At 39.2% G+C, this 11,783-nt stretch overlaps 1 protein-coding gene across 1 annotated transcript; it reads left to right on the top strand.

The window, feature by feature from the left end:
* The first annotated feature begins 3,859 nt into the window (after positions 1-3,859).
* On the top strand, positions 3,860-5,308 carry LOC143535468 (vignain-like). Its single transcript, XM_077029708.1, has 4 exons — positions 3,860-4,316; positions 4,516-4,751; positions 4,840-4,980; positions 5,060-5,308. The coding sequence occupies exons 1-4, from the start codon at positions 3,863-3,865 to the stop codon at positions 5,306-5,308; spliced, it is 1,080 nt and encodes a 359-aa protein (XP_076885823.1). The 5' UTR covers positions 3,860-3,862.
* Positions 5,309-11,783: the final 6,475 nt, after the last annotated feature.

Below are 11,783 nucleotides of genomic sequence, written 5' to 3'. Positions count from 1 at the left end.
GTATTTCACTACTGTGGATAAGAGCCACTACCCTTGGGAGTATCATGGTCTTCGTCAACGAGATGATGAATCACTTTCTGAATTCACTGACAGATTCTATGTGTTGATTGAATTCCTTGGGGCAGCTGCTGGAACACCTGAAGCAGAAAAATACCAATGGGCTACATGTGACCGGATTCGTAGGTCAATAATTCATTTGACTTTTGCTACTATTGCAGAAGCTGCTAAAGCTGCAAAGAAAGTGGATATAGAAAGGTGGGCATTTATGGGAAGTTCAGATGATGGCCGAAAGAGAAACAGGGATGGGAACCGTACTGGCGAGTCATCCCAAGGGTCGTTAGATAAACAAACTAAACCATGGCAAAGTAGGACCCGAAGCCAGCAACAGATCCAATTTCACCCCGTAAGCTAGAAAGGGAACCAAAATACTGCACCGACTCCTTTGGGTACTCACTGTAACAAGCATCACCCAGGCGTTTGTCGCCGACTTATTGGAGCTTGTCTTAGGTATGGGGATATGGAGCATATGATCAAAGATTGCCCTGAGGCCAAGAACCGATTAGAAGACGTCTCTAGAGGAGCTAATGCAACACCTGCTACCGGAGGACGAGTGTTTACACTGACTGTTGGAGAAGCTGCTAATACTTCGGGTAAAGTTTTCTTTCTTTAAAGAATCGTGATCTGCATGCGCTAATTAATTTTAGTTTCGTATAATTGTCCGTATCTTGGTAGTTATCGATATGCTACGTTGCACTCTTCATGGTCTGATTTGTTTAGTTACTGATCGTGCCTTATACGTAATTGATACCGGCCCAACCCAATACACGTTCTCGCGATATTTTTATGAAAATATTAAAATAGTGCTATCTTTTAGAACATGCATTGATTATTTCACCTCTAACGGAAAACGCCTCTGGCGGATGTAATTCGTTCTCGATCCCGAATTTATTTGAGACGTAAATGATGGTAAGTGCTATTAGTTAAAGTGCCTCTACCGAAAACTTGAACGAATCTCTTTGATTCTTTGTTGATCATAATCTTCGTCTGTTATATGAAAATGTTCCTTATTTTAGTAGTCTTAAATTTCGGGGACGAAATTATTTTAGGGTAGAGTGTTGAAACATCTGAACTCGTAATGATGTATAGCATTACTTTCGAGGATGAAATTTTTTTAAGGGAGGTAGGATTGTAACATACGAAAATTGAAAAGCCGTAAAATAATAAATATATCGTATTAATGTGTCGAATTTCTGACCATTTAATTTCGGGGACGAAATTATTTTAGGGTAGAGTGTTGAAACATCTGAACTTGTAATGATGTATAGCATTACTTTCGAGGATGAAATTTTTTTAAGGGAGGTAGGATTGTAACATACGAAAATTGAAAAGCCGTAAAATAATAAATATATCGTATTAATGTGTCGAATTTCTGACCATTTAATATCTCATAAAATTTATCAATCTTAAATGTATAATCAAACATACATTATATGCTTTATTATTATATATTGTCACTCAAATAAATAACAACAGTACGTCAGACATCAAAGCAAATAGTATATATTTGAACTAAATATTAATTAAGTTTTATGATGAAAGAAAAAAGTGTATTCATAACAAGTTAAAATAAATAAATAGTATTAACAAAATTTAAAGTTTTATCTTTTCTCAAAATAGTTTTAATAAAATATTGACTTTCCATCTTCATGCTCCTGACCGACTTAAAACACTTATAAAGCTACCAAGAGAAGGCAACGCGATTTCTACCAAAAATAGTTTTGATCTTGTTCCCCGTTTTACTGCAACCAATCTCACACAAATTCTTACAACACATCTTTTATATACATATACACACACATATATATAACCCTTACCGCTGGAACCATCACCAACTTTGCGGCGCCACTGTTACTGCAACTCTTCGGAGAAACCACCGCTACACGAGTCCTCGCCGACGTTGCTGGTAGCCAGACAACCATCGCTCGCATCCGCTCCATGCTCGTATACGTGAGGTCTTCGCCGCCACCGCACTGGTTGTTGCCGAAAATCAAAACCACTGAGGTCATTATAGCTAAGATCGAAGGTAACAATCGAATAAGATATCGAACTAATGTTATCTGTTTGTTTTTATTGATTTGAACAAAAGGGCTGGGTCAACATAGTCCAAGAATCATCAGTTTAAAAAAAGAAAGAAAAAATAAAAATATTGACTTAATATTAGTACTATGATATTGTAAGTTCACGTGCAAGTTAAGGAGTATTTATACTTATTGTGTTTTTGCTCATCGGTTAAGATACGGATTCTGTGGTATTTAAAATATAACGTAAATATTGTTTTCATCAATCTCATAGTGTATGGATTTTTAGGCCTTGCACTTGTAGCGTCATACCGTGTCTTTGCTCTCATAGTATACGAGTTCTTGAGTTGTTAATCACGTTATCATTATTGAATTGCTTTACATTATCGTGTCACCGTTATTAAATAGATTCGTTTATTTATTTATTACAAGCTGTTAGTTTGATCACTGTTAAATTGATAAGGGAAATCGTTATGCATGCGATAAAATAGATTTTTATTGTACTCATGATCGCATGTTCCTAATAGATCATTGTACATTGACTAAAGGTTATTGAGACCTATTGAATTGACATTGACTATTGTTATTGCCTTTTATTTAACCTCAATACCCGAGCATTTATCCACCTATGGGGACGTAGGGCGTCAATCGAGGCACCTTTGACGTGCTCTATCTGTGGAGGATCGATTAGTCTACAGTGTCTCAAGTTTTATTGTGCGATAAGAGCACTTAATGATTTCTGAGAGACGTACGGATCGATCCTAGGTAAATTGTTACCGGAGTGAGATGATTAGGTGCGTGTGCCCACATTCCTATCTCACTTAATTATTGGTGCATTAGTCTGCAGCTAATGTGCATACTGTTATTGTTACTGGCTCACATGGGTATTTCCATAAATAGATTGTTATTGTACTGACTTATAACTGATCGTTCAGCGTATTGTTACTGTTACCGGCTCGCATAGTTTGTTGGTTTCTCATTTGATCGTTCATTGTATCGTATTGTTTTTCATCGTCTATTGTTATTACCAGTTCCCTTCGTTACTGGGCAATTTTTGGCTTAGCCGTGTTTCTTTGTTTTGAGTTTTCTTGTATTTGTTACAGATACTCAAGGAAACCGGGGGAATGTGTGATAAGAGAGTAAAAGTAAAAGTAAAAGACTAGAAGTTGAAATCGAGGAACTTAATAGAATTTCTTTTGAGTTAAACAACTTTATTTTATTGTCGTTTTGTTGGGTGTTAATTTGAATGTTTTTGGACTGTTGTGCGGTTTTAAATTAGCGTTAAGACTTTAATGAAAACATTTTAATGTCTATAATTACCGTATCAAGTGACACATCACCTCTAACCGGGCCGGAGTTTTACACATATGGACCATACTGGTCGATGAAAGTTTAATTACCGTAAATAAAGTAACACTAGACACGTTGGTGGATTTATTTAAACCTTGTTAAAAAAACCACTGACAAATAACACATAAAAGCCTCACCTTTTCCCATTCAAATCCGAACAAAATGCATAGCCACATTAACATTCACTTAACAATCACCATCCATACCTTTGAATCAATCTCTAATTCCACATTAAAACCCTGAAAAAAAGTGAGAAAAACTTTATTTCTAAATTTAAACAAAGACACTATTTAAATGTCTCCATCCATCTTGAAAGAGTGTTTTATGCCCATAAGTCACTAATTATGTTATCTCACTTGTTATCTTTGCTGAATCCAATTTAAGTAAACCAATAGCCAAATTTATAACTTTCCAAAAAAAGAGAACTAAAAAAAATGGAAATAAAAGTTTTTATTTTACTATCACTTTCTTTGGGTTTGATTCTAGGCATTGTGGAGAGCTTTGAGTATGATGAGGAAGAGCTTAAATCGGAGGAGGGCGTGCAGGGATTGTATGAAAGGTGGAGGAACCATCACAACGTTGAGGAAGTAAGCCAAGATGAGAAATGCCATCGGTTCAATGTGTTCAAGTCGAACGTGGAACATGTTCACAAAACAAACAAGATGAACAAGCCATATAAGTTGAAATTGAACAAGTTTGCAACCCTGACTAACCATGAATTTAGTAACACATATGCTAGCTCCAAAATTAAGCATTTTCAAAAACTTCAAGGAATTGAAAAGAGCAACTCCTCGAGTTTCATGTATGAGAATGTCTCTAATCTCCCGCCTGCTATCGATTGGAGGACCCGTAACGCCGTTACCCCTGCGAAGGATCAACTCAGATGTGGTAATACGTTTTGTAAAGTACAAAAATTACTTGGATCCTGTTTCTCAGACCTTAAATCTATTGGTATATATTACTAGTTATGTATTAATAATGTGAGCCCACTGGCTCACCTTCGGTTTCTAGGGTTTGCATTCCGTTTTTAATATACAGTCCAATAGTTAAATCTTGAACAAATTATTTTCCTTTCTCGATATTATAGGAGCATGTTGGGCGTTTTCCACAGTGGTTGCTGTAGAAGGAATAAATGCAATCAGAACCGGGGAACTAGTATCATTGTCGGAACAACAACTTATTGACTGTGAGACTGAAACAAACAATGGGTGCAGTGGCGGGATCATGGAACCAGCATTTGTTTTCCTCGCAACACATGGAGGTCTAGCTACAGAAGAGAACTATCCTTACACCGGTCGAAGAGGATTGTGCGACCCTTCAAAGGTATAAAACTTGTTTAACTAAAACAGTGGTCAAATATGTTTGCTCCATCAACTGTAAACTTATTGTTTGTTTCACCTTCTTAATCCAGATCGTGAAGAAAACAATAAAGATTAATGGATTTGAGGATGTGCCTGAACTCAATGAGGAAGCAATAATGAAAGCAGTTGCAAACCAACCAGTATCGGCTGCCATTGAGGCTAACGGTCATGATTTCCAGTTCTATTCATCGGTAACACAAAACACGAAACCCAAATAAAAAAAATTAACAAATAAAACCTGAATTGCTTATTCATTCCATGGATTTGTAGGGAGTTTTTAACGGAAAATGTGGAGTGGATGTTAATCACGGTGTCGCAATTGTAGGATATGGTGTAACTCCGGAGGGAATAAAGTACTGGATCGTGAAGAACTCATGGGGACCCGAGTGGGGCGAGGATGGATTCGTACGAGTACTTCGTGGAGGTACCAATGTGATGGGGATGTGCGGTATTAATGTGTTGACTTGTTATCCCGTTAAGACCTCTACTTCTAATATACCCAGCAATCATGAACTCTAGAGTAACTCTTGAACCAAACAGAATCTAGTTTGTTTAGTAATCGGGTGAATTGATGAATACATTAATATCTGTTGTTGTAGATAAAGTGATTCTTTTGGTATTGCTGTTTAGCGATCATCATCCTTTTTGGCGGAAGGTTTGGTGACATTGTTGGACCTGCAGAGGTGTTTAGTGTATCTAAACATTGTTATTTTGTTGAATAAGATTTCTATATTTTGGTTGAGACGACAGTATGTACCACAGGAAGAGCGTTACACGAATCGACATTTAATAATCCAAAAACCAATACGAAACATGCACGAAGGCTCTGATACCACTTGTAGGTCCGCGTAGAAAACAGATGTCTAACAAGAAGTTCGTGGATCTCAACGAATCGGATGAGTGGAAATCACCCAAAACGAATAATGAAACAAAACAGAAAATAGAACGGTTAGGAGAAGATGTATAACACGTGGTATCACCAAAATAACTTCTTGGATTTCTTCTACGAGGTTTACACGATCAGTTCATCAAAAGAGGAAAACTAGGAAACCTATATATAGCGAAGGCCAGGAAACCTCTCTTCTAACAACTAACCTAATCACTAGAAACCTAAACCCATAACATTCAATGGACTTTCCCACTAATTAACTAACAACTAACCAAAATTATAAACTGTATAGTGTTGTAAAAATCGCTAGTTGGTAGTCGGGCGGTTGGGTTGGGTTTTAGCGATTAATCGGGATTAATCGGATCGGACTTTAATGTATTTTTTTAGGTTTATATATACATGCACGTATTTTTATATATAATTTTCAGTTTTATACATACACAAACATATTTTGGCCGGAAGTTGGCTTGAATCTCGCTGGAAATTGCTGATTTTTGCTAGAATCTCGCCGGAACCGCTGATTTTGGTCGGAATCTCCCCGGTAACCGCTGATTTTGACCGGATTTGACCGTGGACTGATTAATTAGCCGACTAGCCCAAAATTAATCAGTGAAGTGAGGACTAGCAATTAATCGAGAATTAATCGGTGCCTAGTCGGGATTTTTGCAACCCTGAATCTGTATCTATAATTACAATAAGGTTATTGGATTTCCCAACTTTCACCCTTTAACCGAGAATACTTCCAACTAAGGAAATGTTAACTACCACTCCCAACTTTTACCATTTTTTCTTCTGGCACTCTCAAACTAGTAGCAACTATGTTTAGAAGCAAGTATGCTACGAGCAGTAATAGGTGATTTCAGTAGTAACTTCGATCAACAATAACCAAGCTACTACTAACATACAAGTTATCAACAACAATTAAATTACTTCCGAAGGGTTTCCCACCAACTAACACACTCTTGCCTAAAGTATTGTAGCATCATTGTAAGACCCCGAATCCCGGGAATCCTACAGTTGGTAATCACGTCCACAAATTCACAAAAATTTAAAACCAGTCGATTCGTTTTATTTAAAACAAGTTCAGAGTAAATAACAACGGAAAAAGTGTAAGTATTTAAATATCCCAAACACGGGTACATGTGTCCAAAATCAAATGTAAATAAAATATTTCTTTTATTTGAATTCCTCGACCAGAAATGTCTTCAACCTCCCGAGTAGCATCCAGCACGTCCAAGCGGTAGCATCCACTTCTTAACCTGAAAGTCAATCTAACATACACACAAAGTCAGCTTGAGCTGAGTGAGTTCAAGTTTTCATAAACGACATTCATTATAAATTTAAATTCCATAAGTATGAAATGTAGTGGAAAATCATGAGACCATAAAATCATAAATAGCCTTTCTTAACCAAATCATAAGTGAATAAAACATTAAACATCTTTTCACACAGCACGGGCCTCCTCACCCCGGGTCTTCCCCGAGTAATATATTTGACCCGGTCGCGGTTTAACAAAACCGTTAAAATCATGCAATACGAGCCTCCTCACCCCGGGTCATCCCCAAGTAATATATTTGACTCGGTCACAGTTTAATAAAACAAAATCACGCAACCCGAGCCTCCTCACCCCGGGTCATCCCCAAGTAATATATTTGACTCGGTCACAGTTTAATAAAACAAAATCACGCAACACGAGCCTCCTCACCCCGGGTCATCCCCAAGTAATATATTTGACCCGACCACGGTTCATACATCCAAGCACGTGATAAGGGCCTCCTCACCCCGGGTCTTCCCCAAGTAATATATTTGACCCGATCACGGCTCAACATCAACGGGCCTCTTCACCACGGGATTTTAAAACCCATGTAATATATTTGACCCGCCAAAATGATGGTCACGTCACACAGGCTTCTCCACCACCGGTACAACCCGAGTAATATATTTGACCCGGCCGTGAATCACCATGCACACACACATCAATAAGCCTACATACATCATTCTTAGTCACGAGGAACTAAATATCATTACACAATCGTAGGCTATAAGGTAACACATCCTCATACGTACATACATACCTCCATGTATACATACATATATATTCCTACATAAATATATATATATATATATATATATATATATATATATCATCCCATACGGGAACTAAGTAGATAGGTCTACTCATATTCAATTACTACCAAGTCTGCTAACGTCCTCGAGTCTAGACCATCAATAGTGTATGTAATCTTAAGGACACAAGACCATGAACGAGTCTAAAATATCCTAAGGCATATAAAATAATTCAAATATAGCTTTCAAAATGCACCATCACGAGTGAGACCATGTAAAACTATTCAAATCATTGTAACGAGTAAAATCGCTTAAAATTGTATTTCGGTGTGTATGCTAGCCCAAAACGTAAAAGAGTAAAAAGCGCATCATGAACTCACCTGAATCAACCGAACACCTGCAATGAGCTAGGAAATCCCTAAGTGCACAATCACAAGCAAGGGCCTGTAAATTATACACAACGCGTTACTAAACTAGACTGTAAGAACACTCTAGCCTAATGGGCCGTTCAAGCCCAACAACTTGGCCCAAGGCCCAACACTTTGGCCCAAGGCCCAACAACTTGGCCCAAGGCCCAAGACTTTGGCCCAAGGCCCAACCACTTGGCCCAAGGCCCAACACTTTGGCCCAAGGCTCAATACTTCGCCCAAGGTGTGACATCTGCCCCGATCCGACCCGACCCAGGTACCCGTTTCTCTGACCCGATCTCTTTCTTTTATGATTTAATATTTATTTATACTTATATTTTACTTTTAATAATAATAATATACTTTTCCTTCCCGCCTCTTTCTCTCTCTTTCTTTCCGCCGTCCCGTCCCTCTCCTCTCTTTCCGCCTTCTTTTCCCTCTTGTCGCCGTCCCGCCCTTAAGCCTTGTTTCCCTCTTTTTCTTCTAACTCTTTGCTTGTCCTTTGGTTCTTCCCGCCTAAGGTTGTCTGCGCAGCTCCACGCGCCAGACTCCTTACAAGGAAGCCTGCGTGAAGACCATCTGTTTCAGCGATACGCGAGACGAACTCTTCTCGCAGCGCGCTAACAATTGTAATTCTTCTCGCAGCGCGCTAAGAACGGTAGTTCTTCCCGCGACGCGCTAAGGATTGTAGTTCTTCTCGCAGCGCGCTAAGAATCGTAGTTCACCCCTCGACGCGCGAAGAATTATAGTTCTTCCCGCGGCGCGCTAGGAATTTTAGTTCCTCCCGCGGTGCGCTAAGAAATGTGATTCTTCCCGCGACGCGCTTAGAAATGTAGTTCTTTCCGCGACGCGTTAAGGTTAGTTCTGTCTGCCTTCGCGCTCGCGCTCTCTTGACATTCTGTGTCTGCCTTCGCGCCTTAGCCTTCTCGCGCTGAACCCTTTGAGTTTTCTTCTGCTTAATCTAGCCGTTGCTTTTGTGTTGTCTTATCTTTTGAGCTGTTGACCTAATCTGCTTTAAGTCTGAAAAGTTACTTTCGGCGCAGCATGCGCACCAACCCCATTGGTTGGCAGAAAAAAAGTGACTGACGTTATCTTTTGAGATCTGCTTTTTCCTTGCTTGACCAGTACCTTTATCTGATCCGCCCATGCTTTTTACTGTTCCCTGTCAGCTTTATCTTGCCCCCTGCAGCTGCCATATCTTTTGATATCTTTTGCTTTTGGATTCTTATGCTTTTTGATATCTTTTGCTTGATCCTGTTAAAGATCTTTTCCCCTTTTTCTGGATTTATGTCTCCTAGGGTTTTCCTATATATAATAGTAATATTTTCATAACACTACACACACAAAACACTTAATCTCTCCTGTTCTCTTGCCCCTTGCTCTCTCCGCCGTCTTCCTCTCTGCCTCCGTCTTCCTCCCTGTTCTGCCCTGCTTTTCCGGTAATATATATATATTATATATGATAATTTACTTATTAATTATGCTAACTTATAATCAAGACTTAAACCAATCATTAAAACAATAATCTTATTTATAGGTTAACTTGTGCTTGTTTAAAGTTGGTTCTTGCTTTATCTTACACCGCATCGTTTATCAAGTGAGTAATCTCGTACCTAATCCCTTTTTGCTTTTAATGTTTTGGGATGTTCATGTGTTCATACAAACTTAGAGTCTTAAACTTGTTTATGAACTTTAGTCGCGCAGTATCCCATGTGTTGAGGACGTAGACTTGGCTGTTTATTTGTATGTGTGGATCATTAACCGTCTTGTCGGTCTATTCCGCAGTTCTCATGGTACCATTAGATGAACACGGGAGAACTATCGTTTATGATTTTCTCTTTTGTTTACACATGCACAGTTTGTCTTGTTTGTGAGCTCAATTGTGAGCACTGGCAGTCTTATGAATCTTAGAGTTGGTCCCGATCAGATTACACCCTTGTTGAAAACCAGACATACACATGTTGCGCGCAGATTTATTGTTATCTATGTATTGTATCAAACTTGATTTCTCACCAACACGCAAGTGTTTGACGTTTATTTTAACACATGTTCAGGTTTGCAGTAGCTGTTTGGAGCTTGTGGACACATAGGAAGTTTTCTTTATTTTGGACCTAGATTAAAATGTATCAAGACAAGTTATTGCTGTTCGAACATTATGATTTACAATATATTGATTTATGTTGATTTATATTATTTGTGTTTACCTTGCGCGTGCGCGAATGAATGTATTTATTAAATATTGACACCCAATAGTGTCACGAGTAATGAAACAATATGTGGCGCCCCGATGTATAATCCGCCTTTGGTCGGGGTGTTACAGATTGGTATCAGAGCTCGTTGACTTTAGGATAGGTGGTTAGACGTAACGGCCTAGAATACCTAAGAGTCCCTTCTCGCGCATGAGCGAAATCTCATGTTTGCGCGCTTATTGTTAATTACTCGTTATTTATGAATATGCTCGCGCTTGCGCAGTGTACGATTTTATGTTTTATTTCGCGATATTTCGATTTTTGTTGAATTTCGATTTTTATTGATTTTTCTTACATATTCGTTTGATGGGTTTGAAAATCCGAAAAGTCATGGTGATACATGAATAAGTTGATTTTCAATTCCCATTTACGATTACGTTCTGAGGTTGGAGACTTGAAAAGTCATGGTGATACATGAATCGTCGATCTCCAATACTCGTTTGCTCGTATATTTTAAATTGGGAATTCGGAAAGTCATGGTGATACATGGATTGTCGATTCTTGATTCGAATTTGTTACCTTTATTAAGTCTGCATTTAAAGTCATTTAATCTACTTTAACTTTTGATAGTATCTAACTCCGTGAAACCAAGCTTTATAAAGTTATACTTCGCGATAAAACCAAGATATTAACTAAAATTAAAACTTTTATAGAATGCCTCCGCTATCTCGCCGATTTCAGAGAAGAGAAGCCTCGCGCTTGCGTAGACAGCAACGTTCCCAGGAAATGGCCGCCGCAATAGCCCAAGCTTTGAGCCAAAACAATACCAACACCTCTGGTTACAACATTAAGTCCTTTAACGCGGGTAACCCTCCAAAGTTCACAGGCCTTGAAGGAGCCACCGTGATGCTCCAGTGGCTTGAGAAAATAGAAAACACTTTCCTCCACACCCAATGCCCCTCAGACAGACGGACCCTATATGCTTCCAGTGTCCTGGAATCTAGAGCGCTTACATGGTGGAATGGAGTAGCTCATGCGCGTGGCGCAGAAGCTGCTTCCAGCATGCTCTGGGAGGAATTTAAGGAAATTCTGACGCGAGAATTCTGCCCTCCCAACGAAGTTAAGCGCCTGGAGGAAGAATTCTGGAACTTGAAGCAATACAGCGGTGAAGCGCGCGAGTACGCGACGCGCTTCCATGAACTAAGTTTACTGGTCCCTCACCTTGTTACCCCTTCACGCCGAGCCATAGAGAAATTCCTTGGGGGTCTCCCCATGGAAATTCAAGATTCTGTATGGGCCAGAAACCCAGTAACCCTCTCTGACGCCATTGAGTTGGCCGCTGTGCTCAGCGACAACCATGTCAGAGCAGGAACCCTGTTCCTGCGGGGAACAGAAAAGACCAAACTCACCAAGACTGTCCCTGAACCAACAGAAACCAAACC

Source organism: Bidens hawaiensis, unplaced genomic scaffold (assembly GCF_021521415.1).
Source record: "Bidens hawaiensis isolate Kalapana, Puna unplaced genomic scaffold, B.hawaiensis_p1.1 tig00010474_1, whole genome shotgun sequence".
Lineage (NCBI taxonomy): Eukaryota > Viridiplantae > Streptophyta > Magnoliopsida > Asterales > Asteraceae > Bidens > Bidens hawaiensis.
The sequence above is the reverse complement of the archived record's forward strand: the minus strand, read 5'-3'. Positions and strand labels throughout refer to the sequence as shown.